At 49.8% G+C, this 15233-nt stretch overlaps 1 protein-coding gene across 1 annotated transcript in view; it reads right to left on the bottom strand.

Moving 5' to 3' along the window:
* Window positions 1–15233, bottom strand: part of ADAMTS7 (ADAM metallopeptidase with thrombospondin type 1 motif, 7) — a 77502-nt gene that overhangs the window by 17692 nt on the left and 44577 nt on the right. The window contains exons 13-15 of the mRNA XM_010843403.1: window positions 2567–2711; window positions 1737–1829; window positions 1203–1348 (exon numbers count right to left, since the gene is read on the bottom strand). Coding sequence (XP_010841705.1) covers window positions 1203–1348; window positions 1737–1829; window positions 2567–2711 — 384 coding nt within the window. The remainder of the gene's footprint in view (window positions 1–1202; window positions 1349–1736; window positions 1830–2566; window positions 2712–15233) is intronic.

The following is a 15233-nucleotide window of genomic DNA, read 5'->3' as shown; positions in this document are numbered from 1 at the left end:
GCCCCCCTCGCCCCCACCTCGGCCCAGACTTGGTCTCCCTGTTTGAAAGGATCTCAGGGAAGGTGGTAGCACGAGGCCTGGGCTCTACCCCCAACCTGCTATGTGACCTTGGCAAAGTCTCCGGACCCCTCCGGGCCTCAGTTTCCTCATCTCTAAAATGGGACTGGGGTTGCCTCTGCAGAGGGTTACTGAGAAGCTGGGCTAAGCTACAGACTTGACTGGCACTAGCTGGAGGGGCTACTCCAAATCTCCAGCCTGTGAGACCCAGCGTCCTAACAGCCCATATGTCAGCAGACATGATCTTGGTGGCAGCACCCCATCCAGGTCAAAAGGAAGCCCCCTTGGCCCTGGCCCAGCCCAGAGCCTGAACCCCCAACTCCACCCCATCTGCTTCCACCCTGCTCAGATCTAGAGACCCGGAGACAAGGCAGGGTATAAGCATGGAGCCCTAGAAGGCCCTGGCTCTGAATCCCATGATCCCCTCCCGAGGCAGCCTAGTGAAGGTGCCAGCACCCCCTCAGTCCACAGAAGGGCAGACCTCTGCATCTCTCTGAATCTTCACCTCACCCCTCTGAGACGGGGAAACGAGGCCCAGGGAGATGAAGCCACTCGCCCCAGGTGACACAGCACCCCTCCCAGGCTGACCAGTTCTCCCAGCTGTCCCCAGTCTCACCTTGGACCCACGTGCCCTCCAATGTCACTACACGGCTCTATTTACCGAGCAATTACTCAGACTAGCTGCAGGGCTTTAGTGCACTTATCCGTGATGACAACTCTACCGGATGGGCACTGCTGCTGCCCATCGTATACTTTCTCGGGAAACTGAGGCCCTGAGAAGGGGTGGAGAGGGCCGCTGCATGAGGAGAGGAGAGGGGATTTGAACTCTATCCATCCAAGGTTCAGGGTCTAAGCTCTGAGCCACTGTCTTCCCTGCCTCCCTCCCATCAGCTGCTGCTTTGTGGTGTGGCCTCTAATGAGTCGCTCCACTCTCCAAGCCTTGGTGTTCCCTTCTCTGCAATAGCGTCAGCAGTGGTGACTCAACTAGCCACCAGGGCACTCCTAGAAGTGACCCCAAGTGGCTCTGGACACTCTGGGCTTGGCCTCCATGGGGATACTTCTGAGAACGGGAGACTGGGACAGACTGAATCGCTGACTCTGCTCAGGGCACCCCACCCCACCTGCCCCAGGTGCCCCGCACTCACGCAGGCTGCGTGCACTGCCTCTCGGCGCTCTGCACGCCCATGCCACAGCTCCGCGAGCAGAGGGACCAGGCGCTCCAGCCAGACCAGCCACCGTCCACGGCCTCGGGCCGGAAGCCCACGGGAACACACTCCCCATTCAGACACCACTACCAAGACAGACAAATGCAGAGCAAGCCCACTCCAAGCTCCTCACCCTAGTGAGAACAAGGTGGGTGGAAGGCCTGGAAGGGCCCAGAGGGGAAGACCCCAAGGGCTGGGGGAGGCCCCCTTCCAGTCACCCAAGACAGGCCCCACGGCAGACTTGAACAAAGAATAAAACAGAGCCCACATGCTGACTCTCAGAGGTGGAGGCACCTTGGAGAATTGCTCAGTCAAGCTCTGTCCCAAAGCCTCCATTCTGCAGATGGGGACTCAGGCCAGAGAGGGCTGGGGGTCGGCGAAGAACACTGGTGAGTCTGTGAACCAAGGCCGAGCCCAGAGCATGGACGCAGCAGGTGTCTCACCTGCTCTGCAGCTGGACTGGGGCTCCCCTACCTTGCTCTCCCCACAGCTGGTACCGTCCACAGCTGCATCCAGCTTGGAGTGACAGGTGGTCCCCACGGAGCACCAGAGTGTGTGGCAGACATTCTGCAAGAAGGAGCACAGAGGCCACACCCTCACCTCCTCCCCTACGCCTCCACCTGCCCTACCCCCTCGCTGCCTCCTCGAGTCCCCTGGGAATCCCTCCTTGGGGCTGGCACATTCTGTAGGTGGAAGCCCCAGAGGTCCCTTCTTATCTCTCCCCAGACCATTGGATTTGGGGCTCAGCGCAGTCCCCAGATCACCCACAGCTCTCCAGCCACAGCCCCTCAACTGGAGACACCCTGTTAGAAGATGACATGCCCGTGGCCACCACTTCGGGCGATCTTCCCCAGGACCTGACAGTAGAGGTTTTATTTTATCTCTTACAATCCAGCTCCAGTAGGTAAGTATTAGTCGCTCAGTCATGTCTGACTCTTTGCGACCCTGTGGACAATAGCCCACCAGGCTCCTCTATCCCTGGAATTCTCCAGGCAAGAATACTGGAGTGGGTTGCCGTTCCCTTCTCCAGGGGATCTTCCCCACCCAGGGGTTGAACCTGGGTCTCCTGCATTGTAGGCAGATTCTTTACCAACCAAGCCACCAGAAAATCCCAGTAGGTAAGGGGCTTGCCTGAAGTCCCACCATTGGCGAATGGCCCACCCAGAATGCAGACCTGGGTCTAGGGCCACCCAACCCAAGGCCTTGCCCACAGGCCACTTTATGTCTCATGGGCATCATGTGTGGACCGAGCCTGGCTGGGAGGGGTCTGCAGGCTGCTGAGGGCTGCCCCCCGCTCCACTCACGTCCATGTCATCGCAGAAGGCAGAGTAGGCCCCGTACTGGAGGCGGCACTGGTGGCCCACATCGTAGAGGACGCCAGGCGGTATGGAAGGGAAGTCGATGACATCCTTGCTGGGAGAGTCATCCAGGCACAGGCCCCACCCACGGCTGCAAAGATGGGACAGAAGTGTGGGGTAAGGGGCTGCCTGTCCTCTGGGGCCCTAAAGGGGGCAGCCTGAGAGACCCATCAAGGAGGCCTCACCAGTACAGGAGGGCAGGAGAGGTGGGAAGGGGCTTAAAGCTTTAAACTGAACAGGAAAACTCCAGCCTCCTTACTCATCCAGCCTGTTTTTTGACATAACCTAGCATGAAAGGCTCCCAGTCTTTCCCATCTATCTCCAGGTCACTCCAGCTATTTAAATAACTCATCCCACCCCCCAGGGCTAGGCCTCTTCACAAACCGTCCCTTCTACTCCCAACAGTCTCCCCACTCCTCCACCGTGGGGCCTCCCCCTGCAAGATCCAGCCCAGAGGCCCTTCCCTCTGAAGTCTTCTGGAACACTAGGCCCACATGTGACCCTGCTCAGAGTGCCTCAGTCCCCCGCTCAGTCTAGGATCTGCAGAGCATCACATCACAGCTGATACGACAGCCCTCCACCCCAGGCTGGGACCAAGGGGATCTGTACGAGGACCAAGGCCTGCAGGCTGCCGCTACCTGGCTGCCCACCTGGGAGAGAGCCCAGGGGCAGCTCTGCCTGCCAGTCTCTGTCATTCCCTTATTTTCTCCTGTGCCCCTCCTGGTAGCAACAGGAGGAAAACAGGATCTATGGGACTTGCGGTCCCAGGCTAAACAGCTTGGGGGAGGCAGAAACCCCCTAGTCTTCCAGTCTGGGAGGCTGGAGGGTGGCTGGTGCCGGGTTAGGGAGCCAGGATGAGCAGAGGGTCCAGGTTAGGATGGAGGGAGGCGGGGGAAGAAGGGCGGAGCTGATAGATGCTGGGGTCTGGCCAGGTGGGAAGGAGGAGACACAACAGGCCACAGAGGGGCTGCAGAATATGGAGGGGTCGAGAAATAGGCCACCGTGCAGGCCTGAATGGGGAGAGGCTGGGGGGCAGTCAGTCCCTGGGATCCAGGAATCCAGATTTCAGAGGAGCCACATTCCCTGGCTAGGGAATGTGGTCTCCCAAGGCCCCTGGCTGGTGGCAGGGCCCGGGCTCCACCCAGAGCCTCAGTGACTAGACTCCTGCTGAGGACCCTGGGGGCCCCTCTCCACCCAGAACCACCTGGACCCTTTGTGTTAGCTGGAAACAGACCGTCTAGGATGGACATGGGGCATACGAGCAGGTGTGGGACCCAGTCTTCTGCCCTAGATGACTGCAGGCCAGGCTGGCTCTGGGTCCTGAGCGGGAACTCTCTTATCTGCTCCTTACAACCCCCAAGCAGAAGACTCTACCACCACTGTTTCCTTACACATCCAGGGTCCATGGCAGTGCGCCATGTGCCCTGTGTCATGTGCGTGGGCAGCGATGGTCAGGATGTGATGCCAGCCAGGCTGCCAGCTGCCAGCCCGTGTGTCCACTGGCTGGGCTACCCTAAGTGAAAAGCCCCTCCCATCCCATCATGAGCCTGCCTCAAACACTTCATCTCAAATACAAGTTCTAAACCACGGCAGCTGAGGTGTGGCAGGGAGCAAGGAGGTTTCTGATTGCTAGCCTCATCCTGGGGCTCCCTGAACCCACAACCTGGGGCCAAACATCAGCTGAGGGGGTGTAGCGGTAGGGGGGTGTGTGTGTGTGTGTCTGTGTGAGTCTGTGTAGGGTCAACCTGGCCCTGGGGCTCCTTTTCGTCTGGTAGGACACAATTTAAAATGTGACTGGGGGGTTCACCCACTCCGCTGATTCAGACCCAGCCAGGGGGCTCCTCTGACTGGGTCCAACATGCCTCAGCTCCACACAAGTAGGTCCTGGGGCACACCCAGCCCTTCAGTTTTCCAGCCAACACCCAGTGCTGATGTGCCGGGTATCAAGCTCCTGTGAGCCGGATGCTGGAAAGCCAGGCAGCAACAGTCTCTCAGGGCCATCTTATGGCTGGGGGGTTCTGGTTGGGGCCGGGGGTGTCTTTGTAGGACCCACACCAGAATCAGAGCCACATTCTGGCCCAGATGCTGACTAGGGAGTCAGAAACCCAAGTTCCACTCTGCCCAGTTTCAGATGCTGTGTGGCCTTGGGCCATCCCTCACCCTCTCTGAGCCTTCACAACCTCATCTACAAGAGGCTGAGGCAGCCTATGTGATCCCAAGCAACAGAGGTATAAATAGCAGCATCTACTTGGGAAAAGTTACACGGGCGGGTGGCCGGCAGCCGGCCCTTCCTTCCTCTGGTTGGCTCCCTGCCAGGCTCCCCAGGCTGCTGATACACGTCAGCCCTTCCCCTCTAATTATAGCAGGGCCGGGCAGCCCCACATGGGGTCAGAGCAGACAGTGAATGGCTCCAGTCGGAAGTGCCACTCCAACCTCAAGGACTGCAAGGAGCTACCCATCACCTGGGAGAGACCTGTGTGCCTCCTCCCCTCCCCGCCGCTGGGGGCTGGTTGGGGAGTCACCGGATGTTGGGGACAATACTTGATCAGGCCTGCCTCTCTCCCTGCGGAAACCCCGGCTGCAAAGACATGAGCAAGCAGGGCCTTCCCTCCCTGGCCCCAGGTCTAAATAGTAGCTCATGAAAAGAGAGGTCCCTTATGAAACCGCAGGGTCCTTTAAATTGACACTCAGCCCAGAAAGGCTCTTCGGGTTCTTCAGGTTGACCTCTTGGACTGGCCACTGAACAGTCTCGTTGAAACTTTCCTCTAGTCTGACTACCACCTCCTGAAGATTCTCCGTCCCACCCACATTCCCCCACTGCCAGCCCTGGACCACGCATGCACCCACCTAGAGCATCCTTCTTCCTCATGATGCTCCCTTAGTCCTTAGAGAGCAGCTCTGGTGTGCCTTCTCAGAGAGGATGTCTTGCGTCTCTCCAGATTCCCACAGAACCCCACAGGGCTGCCCTCCTCAGGTGGTGAGGGGCTTGAAGACAGGGGCACTGCCTCCTCTACCACTTTCCCTTTAGCACAGTTTGAGACCAAGTGGGATTTGCTAACATCTGGGTCTGTGCGGCCTGATGAGCATCTATCTGCAGGAAGCAAAGGAATGTCGTGTCCAGTGGGGAATGGGGGTGGTCTCAGTGCTTCTGAGACACCGTCAAATCCTGGAAACACCGCCAGACCCCGCTTGGTGCCTTCCTTCTGCGAATCTTGCCCTTCCGGCCCCCATCCTGTCTAGGTGGAGCCTGTCCTGTCTTCCGTCCACCTCCAGCAAGGAGACTAAGGGCAGAAGGGCTGGGGGTCAGGTTGGTATGACACCATCCACCCCAGCACCCTCTCCTGCCTAGCCCTCTGGGATGGAGAGGGGAGAGTGCGGCCACCCTTGGGAAGAGGAACTTCCCCTTCCTCCCCAGCTCCCTTCATGGGCCACGTGTCTGTCTCTCTGCCAGCATTCTGTCCAGCGCTTCTTGGTGCCAAGGTTCTGGGAGGCCCTGGCTGGCTCAGGCTCTGGCCTTCTCCTCCCACCCTCGCCCCAGGCCCCAAAGCAAGTCCCTCACGCATTCCAGCAGCCAAATGAAGACAGAGATGCCTGTTTCTGTCTGTCCTGAAGCCAGCGTGCTGGGCAGCACCATGGGTGGGGACAGCTGGAAAAAGCCCTCAGGGTGCTGCAGGGGTGGCTGCTCTTCTGATTTCCCAGCCCTTCTCTCATTTTCAGCCCCGAAGTGGGGAGGTGACGGACCCTTGGGATCATTTTCTACCAGGCTCTCCCTGCCGGGCCACTTTCCTGCTTCAGCTCCTTATCACATCGCTTGTAGCAGTGCTAACAGTCACCAGGCACTGAATGCAAACCATGTGGCCAGCGCCGTGCTACACACGTCACATGCCTCCTCATTTAATCCTCAGAGCAACCCGGGACACAGTCCCATCATTATCCCCGGTCTTTAAGGCTTAAGGGTTAGTGTAACTTGTCTGCCAACATGGGTAGATGCCTGGGTCAGAGTCCAGGGTCTTAAACATCAAAGTCAACTCTTCCCTGCTTCTAGTCCCCCTCTCCACCCAATAATCCCTCTTCTATCAGAGGCCAGGGTCCTCGCTCTCATGTCCACAAAGAACCTGGTCATGTCCCTGCTTAAACCCCTGTGAATGGACTTCTAGAAAAACATGGCCCATTGAGCAGATATAGAGTTATTTCCATGCCCTTTCAGAACCCCACTAAGATGACAGGAAAGAAATAAACAAGGCATAAATCCACAAAGACAAGGGGCAAGGGAGAGGTGATGATGGCAGATGAAAAATGTTAGCAAAATTCTAGAAGCTGGAAAGCAGATGATCAAGTAGCAGCTGACTTACTACAGCACTGAATGCTGACAGCCAGTCATGCAGAGAGAGACCACCCAGAAGAGGGACACTGGAAACGCTCAGGAAACCTGAGGGACCCCTGGAGGCCTGGGTGCCAGGGAGACTGAAGACTAGAGCCTGGCTCAAAGTCTGTAAGACTTCATCAGACCCCAGATCCCCTTCCCAACCCTCTAGAGCAGGGCCATGGCCACCTCCCTGCCTGGCAGAGGACTGGGGTCACTCTCTGGAGAGGGTGATCCAGGAGACCTGGCCCAGGAACACTAGGCACGGTGGAAGACCCGAGGCAGAGGGGCCCACAGAGAAAAGAACAAGCGAAAGTCTGCACAAGGAAAGCTGAGATAATCACCAAGCTCCTTCCCCATCTGGGAGCCAGAAAGCTGTAGTCAGACTTACACCTTCCAGGAAAAGACTAGAGAATACCTCTCTGGAGTGAAATCACTCAGAAAAATGACCCTAGATACTGACGTTTGAAGATACCCCAAAGAAACTGCTCCATCCCAACCAGTCCCTCAGCGGTGACTTGAAACAGTGCTGCCTAGTCCACAGACCTCCCGACTGGCGGCCCAGCACCTCCTTCCACGGAGGGAATACAGCCATGCCATCTCAAGAAAATCCTTCACATGAAAGATAGGTTCTAAAAAATAACTCAAAGAAAAGACAGATATTTCAGGGAGTTAAAGAAAAAACTAAATAACAACTTCAACAAGGTAAGATATTATACCCATGAAACTAGAACAGGATAATAAAAAGGAATATTTAGCAAATAAGAAATTTCATGAAGTTAAAAGTACAATAGGAAAAACATTTTTTAATGTAATAGAAAGCTTGTAAGGCAAAGATAAGGATGTCTTTCAGAAAACAGAATGAGTCAAAAAAAGTTAAAAAGTGTAAAAAAAAAAAAAAAGGAAAGGGAGAGAACAGCTGAATATTAAGGGTTCCAGAAGGAGAAAATGAGAGATGACTATCAAATAAATAAGACTATTTCCAAGAACTGCAGGACTTGAGTTTTTAGATTAAAAGGGCCTAGCAAGTGCCCCCCATCACCACCCCAAGGTAAATCAAGGCACATAATCGCAAAAGTTCAGATTACCAAGAGAAAGAAAGAGAGACACAGACCAAGAGGAAAAAAAGAGAGAGAGTATTCTCTATATTGAGAGAGAGATAAAGAAAATCCTAAAAGCTTCCAGACTTTTTTAAAAGGTCACATAAAAGGTTTGGGACTCAGACTGGTATGAGACTTGTCAATAGCAGTGTTGGAAGATAGAAAACAAAGGAAAAATACCTTTGAAATTCTGAGGGAGAAAGACTTTTAACTTGGAAGTTGCTATCAAAAGATCAATCAGGTATGAGGGAAGAAAAAAAAAAAAAGCAAACATTTTAAGACAAGCAAATCTACACATCTCTTCTCAGAAGGCTACTTGAGGATATGCTCCACCAAAACAAAGAAGTAAACCCCTCTAAAAAAGGTAGCATGAGACCCAGGAAACAGGAAGATCTTGCACGATAATTTTAAGAGAGAAGTAGACATCATCCAGGTTAGATGAGAGCAGGATAGAGGGATGTCGAGGGGTATGTCCAGGAAAGAAGGGAACTGTGAGAGGACACGGGAGGGACTGCCTTTGGAAAACCTGGATTCACAGACATTTTGCAGAATTGTTGCAGGATATGGAAGACTTAGAGAAGCAAAGGAAACTAGGCAAATACAGTGGTTCTTAAAAAGAAAATCATTTTGTTACAACGCTTGGTTTGGCATTATCTATACAACAACAATAAAGAAAACAGTAGACAAGGATTTAATCAAGATATGCTAGCATGATATTGGGATGTGGTGGCAGGGGTGGGGGAGCAAATGTGGGCAGGAAGTGACACAAAGGGGCTAAATTCCAACCTTCCATTGTACAAGTCATCAGATGATATCTAAACTGAAAAATCAAGAAACAGCACTCTAGGAAGACTTTTGGAAATATGAAAGTAAATAAGGTAAGAAAAGCTAAAAAGAATGAAAAGTTGAAAGTTGCTGCCCAAAGAACATAGATGGGGAAGAGTGCAGCAGGTGATTCAAAGCTCTCCTACTGCCATCTTGAACTCAGTATTTTTGAACTTGTGTTTTGTTAAGGAGGTTCTAATGGGACAAGAGGCATTTGCGTGAGGAGATACATGATATCTGTGTCCACTGTTCCTTGCCACCTCATGAGCAGAGTCCCAGTGGATTCACAATGCAGAGAATTCATTGAGACTCTAAGAAAATGCAAGATAAGTGTATTATGTCTAAGACAGCCCCAGAGGCCACACTTGGCACTTGAACCAGAACTTGCTTCAAATGCAGAAAGAAGGTATGATGTCTTAGGAAACACAAATGACCAAGGAACTCCATCATCTTTGCTATTTGTGTTGCTTCCTTGTATCATCCAATTATTGCATTGAAAATGATGGGCTAGAAGGAAATGTAAAGATGGATCCAGAGTTCTGGGAAAATGTACACATGTTACCAAGTGAAATAAAACCAGTCAAATAAGTCTTGTGCACTATACCAAGAGTTCTAATAAATATGAGGTATGAAATATGAATTGTGTCATTTTGGTGACTCCACATATTAGTTTGATGTGCCTATATCTGCATTTAAAAATTGGCATTGCATAAAGTAAAGATGAGTGGTAAAACTTAGGCTAATCATTTAGAAATAGAGACTAAAAAAAAAAAAAGAAAATAAAAACAATAGAAAAGATCAACAAAACAAAGAGCTGGTTCTTTGAAAAGGCAAACAAAATTGATAAACCTTTAGCCAGACTCATTAAGAAAAAAAAGAGAGAGGGCCAAAATTAGAAATGAAAAAGAAGTTACAAGTGATACCAGAGAAATACAAAGGATCATAAGAGACTACTACAAACAACTATATGCCAATAAAATGAACAATCCAGAAGAAACAGACAAATTCCTATATAGAAATATATAATCTCCTAGGACTGAACCAGGAAGAAACAGAAAACATGAACAGACAAATTACCAGTAATGAAATTGAATCAGGAATTAAAAACAAAAAACTCCCAACCAACAAAAGTCCAGGACCAGATGGCTTCAAAGGAGAACTACACAAATATTTAGAGGAGAGTTAACACCTTTTCTTCTCAAACTATTCCAAAAAATTTTGGAGGAAAGAACACTTCTGAACTCATTCCACAAGGCATCACCCTAACCTCAAAACCAGACAAAGACATCAAAAAGAAAAGAAAATTACAAACCAATACAACTGATGAACACAGAAGCAAAAATTCTCAACAAAATATTATCAATTAGAACCTAACAATACATTAAAAGGATCATACACTCTGATCAAGTGAGATTTATCTCAGAAATGAAAAGATAATTCAATGTCTGCAAATCAATCAAGGTGATACACCATATTAACAAACTGAAGAATAAAAGCCATATGATCACTTCTATGCTGCTTGCTGCTGCTGCTAAGTCGCTTCAGTCGTGTCTGACGCTGTGCAACCCCATAGACGGCAGCCCACCAGGCTCCCCCGTCCCTGGGATTCTCCAGGCAAGAACACTGGAGTGGGTTGCCATTTCCTTCTTCAATGCATGAAAGTGAAAAAATAAAGTGAAGTCACTCAGTCATGTCCAACTCCTAGCGACCCTATGGGCTGCAGCCCATCAGGCCCCTCCATCCATGGGATTTTCCAGACAAGAGTACTGGAGTGGGTTGCCATTGCCTTCTCCGATCACCTCTATAGACACAGAAAAACCTTTTGACAAAATTCAAACATTTATGAATCAAACATTCCCTCCAAAAAGTGGGAATAGAGAGAATATCAGTTCAGCTGCTCAGTCGTGTCCAACCCTTTGTGACCCCATGGGCTGCAGCATGCCAGGCTTCTCTATCACCAATGCCCGGAACTTGCTGTAACTCATGTCCATCAAGTTGGCGATATAACTCAACATAATGAAGACCATAAACAACAAACCCATTGCTAACATCATACTCAATGGTGAAAAACTGAATGTATTCCCTCTAAGATCAGGAATAAAACAAGGATACCCACTCTCTCCACATTTATTCAACATAGTACTGGAAGTCCCAGCCACAGCAATCACACAAAAAAAAGGAATAAAAGTAATTCAAATTGAAAAAAAGAAAACAGGCACTGTTTGCAGATGACAAGACACTATACACAGAAAAATCCTTAAGATGCCACCAAATAAACTACTAGAGCTCATCAATGAATTTGGTAAAGCTGCAAGATACAAAATTAATATCAAGAAATCTATTGCATTTCTATACAGTAACAATAAATTATCACAAAAAAATTAAGGAAAGCAATTTACCATCACGTCAAAAAGGATAAAATATCTAGTAATAAACCTACTTAAGGAGGTAAAAAACTTGTACCCATAAAATAAGACACTGATGAAAGAAATTGAAGATGACACAAACAGATGGAGAGATACATCATGTTCATAGGTTAGAATCAGTATTGTTAAAATGATCATACTATCCAAGGCAATCTACAGATTCAATGCAATCTCTGCCAAAATACCAATGGCATTTATCACAAAACTAGAATAATTTTAGCATTTGTATGGAAACACAAAAGACCTCAAATAGCCAAAATAATCTTGAGAAAGAACAGAGCTGGAGATCATACTCATTGACTGCAGACTATACTACAAAACTACAGTAATCAAAACAGTATGGTAGAGTAGAAGGACGTGGAACTCAGCTCCTGCCCCAAATACATCAAAAATATATCTACATATGAAATAATTCTCACAGAATACCTATTGAACACCAGCTGTGCTGTGCTAAGTTGCTTCAGTTGTGGCTGACTCTTTGCAACCCTATGGACCATAGCCCTCCAGGCTCCTCTGTCCTTGGGATTCTCCAGGCAAGAATACTGGAGTGGGTTGCCATGCCCTTCTTCAGCGTATCTTCCCGACCCAGCGATTGAACCCAATGTCTCCTGCATTGGCAGGCAGGTTCTATACCACTAGTGACACCTGGCAAGCCCCCCCCCCCGAACACTAGCAGAAGACCTCAAACACCTGAAGGGACAGATCTCCACATAACTGGGTAAGATGATGGGGGGAGGAGGAGAAAAGGAAGCAGGATGCAACCTGCACCCCTGGGAGGGAACAGTAAAAGAGGACAGAGTCCCACACCCTGGGAAGCCCCCTCACCTTCAGGAAGATCAATGGGGACAGAAAGGGAACTATGCAGGCTCAGAGGAGAGTATAACAACTGGTTTGTGGCAGGCAGAACAGAAAGACCTACATAGACAACGCAACCAGCCTGCATGCTCCAGCCTGAGACAAGCATCCTATGGTATGGGCAGGGGCTGGTGCTGAAACTTGGGGTTTAGAGGACAGATCTGGAACAAGGACTGGTCTTGGCTGTGTGGAAGTAGCCTGAAGTGGCTGGAGCATGGTACAGATACAACCAGGTTGTCTGCAGAAAAAGCCAGGGCCCACCATAGAAGCAATGTGCCACAGTTAAGTGGCATGTGAAGGGAGGGGCAGGGCTGCCCTTGCAGCTTATTTCTCCATGCCCCAGCTGCCACCTGGGTGGGCTCCAGCCTGGGTGAGTCCACATAACCCAAACACTGCCTTGGCTGGCTCCGATGCTCTAGCCACCACCTCAGTGGGCTCCCACACCCCAGGTGCCAGTGAGTTTCCCATGTGCAGAGGTGGGGCTGAAATCATAGGTAAGCCCTAGGGACCACATAACTTATAAAGCAGGGCTGAAATCTCTCCCTGGCTGTGTGAGCTGCAGATTTACACCTCTGCTGCCAGCTTGGTAAATTCAGCACCTGCAGGACATTCAAGCAGACAGTGGGTGCTCCTGTGGCTGGGAGGTCTGGCCTTAGGAGTTGTGGGTTTTGTGGGCACATGCTGTGGGGCTGGGCTGGGCCAGGATCTGAGTTGCCTCCATAGCTCCCTCAGCGAGTCCATGTACATGATTACTGCAGTCTGGGACCTGACTTCTTGGATCTGCGCTGGAGGCCTTGTGAAAACAACACCTGAGAAACACCAGGGTGGACTGCTGGCATTCCCAGGGTTGAGGGGGGGCCGAGCGCAGTGCCAACAGTGGACTTTTGACCCCCCACAATGGGTAACGTGATAGAGCATGCCCACCAGTGGACAGTTCTGGCAGAGCAAAACTCAGTGGCTCCTCTGCCAGTGGGAGTGCTCCAAACTCACCTACCTTGCACTGCAGCTCAGAAACATTATTGGCTTCTACTCCAATAATTAGGGAGCAGTTGAACAGGGCAGTGACAAACACAGAGCAGAGGAGCTCAACATCTAGTGCAGGCCCTGAAGACAACACCAGTCACACCTCTTATCAAGGGGATAATGGCCAGCACATACTAAGGAAAGAGGTGGCAGGGATCCATACTAAAAACAGTCCTTGCACCAAAAATATTAAACCCACCCAGGCTACACAGCCTCCCACACAAAAACAGCCTTCTAAGACTACAACAGATTATGGTTTCTCCTAAACTCATAGAGCAAGAGAAATACAGGTAAAACGAAGAAGCAGAGGGACCATTCCAAATTAAACAATTAAGAGAGTTCTCCTGAAAAAACAATGAAACAGATTTCTTCAGTCTAATAGACACTGAGTTTAAAAAGAAGATAATGATAATATTGAAGGAACTAAGAAGGATTATTGATAGAAATGCAAGTTACAGTAAAAAATGAATTAGAAATTATAAAAAGGAATCAAGGAAAATATATAGAACTCATTTGCCAAGATGAAAGCTAAGCTAAAGGCAATGAGTAGCAGAATGAATAATGCACAAGAACAAATATGTGATCTGGAAGATAAAATAATGTAAATCGCCCAATCAGAACAGCAGACAGAAAGCCAAACGAAAAAAATGAAAGCAATATAATAAGAGTCTATGGGATAAAACAGAGTGTGCCAATCTACACATAACTCCCAGAGGGCTCCCAGGAGGAGAAGAAAGAGCAAAGAAGCCTGAAAACGTATCTGAAGAAATTATGATTGAAAACTTTCCAAACCTGAAGGAGACAGATATCCAGGTTCAGGAAGCACAGAGGGTTCCAAACAAAATGAATCCAAAAGACCTACACCAAGACATATTTCAGTTAAAACAGTAAAAGTTCAAGAGAGAATTCTAAAGGCATCAAGAGAAAAAGAGTTAAATCACAAAAGAACCCCCATGAGGATGTGAACTGATTTCTCTACAGAAATGTTGCAGGCCAGATGAGAACGGCAAGATATATTCAAAGTCCTGAAAGAGAAAAATCTGCAACCTAGGATACTCTACTCAGCAAAATTATCATTTAGAATAGAAGGAAAGATAAAGAATTTCTCAGACAAGCAAAAACTAAAAGAATATAGCAATACTAAACATCTCTAAGCGTGGGCGACTGTGACGGTGCATAAGCACAGCCGAGAGGAGCTACCCCACGTCCGAGGTCAGGGGCAGAAGCTGGGAGGACCCATGCACAAGGAGAGGCGGCCAAGAGGAGCTACCCCGCGTCCGAGGAGCGGTGGCTGCGTGGGCGCAGGAGGGCCTAGAGGAGTTACTTCACATTCAAGGTCAGGAGGGGCGGCGGTGAGGAGATACCCTTTGTCCAAGGTAAGGAGCAGAGGCTGCGCTTTGCTGGAGCAGCCGTGAAGAGATACGCCACGTCCAGGGTAAGAGAAACCCAAGTAAGACGGAAGGTGTTGCAAAAGGGCATCAGAGGGCAGACACACTGAAACCATACTCACAGAAAACTAGTCAATCTAATCACACTAGGACCACAGCCTTGTCTAACTCAATGAAACTAAGCCATGCCCTGTGGGGCCACCAAAGATGGGTGGGTCATGGTGGAGAGGTCTGACAGAATGTGGTCCACTGAAGAAGAGAATGGCAAACCACTTCAGTATTCTTGCCTTGAGATCCCCATTAACAGTATGAAAAGGCAAAATGATAGGGTACTGAAAGAGAAACTCCCCAGGTCAGTAGCTGCCGAATATGCTACTGGAGATCAGTGGAAAAATAACTCCAGAAAGAATGAAGGGATGGAGCCAAAGCAAAAACAATACCCAGCTGTGGATGTGACTGGTGATAGAAGCAAGGTCCGATGACGTAAAGAGCAATATTGCATAGGAACCTGGAATGTCAGGTCCGTGAATCAAGGCAAATTGGAAGTGGTCAAACAAGAGATGGCAAGAGTGAATGTCGACATTCTAGGGATCAGTGAACTGAAAGGGACTGGAATGGGTGAATTTAACTCCT

Source organism: Bison bison, unplaced genomic scaffold, assembly GCF_000754665.1.
Source record: "Bison bison bison isolate TAMUID 2011002044 unplaced genomic scaffold, Bison_UMD1.0 scf7180017864181, whole genome shotgun sequence".
Classification (NCBI taxonomy): domain Eukaryota; kingdom Metazoa; phylum Chordata; class Mammalia; order Artiodactyla; family Bovidae; genus Bison; species Bison bison.
Note: the sequence above shows the minus strand (reverse complement) of the source record. Positions and strands in the feature narration are given on the sequence as shown.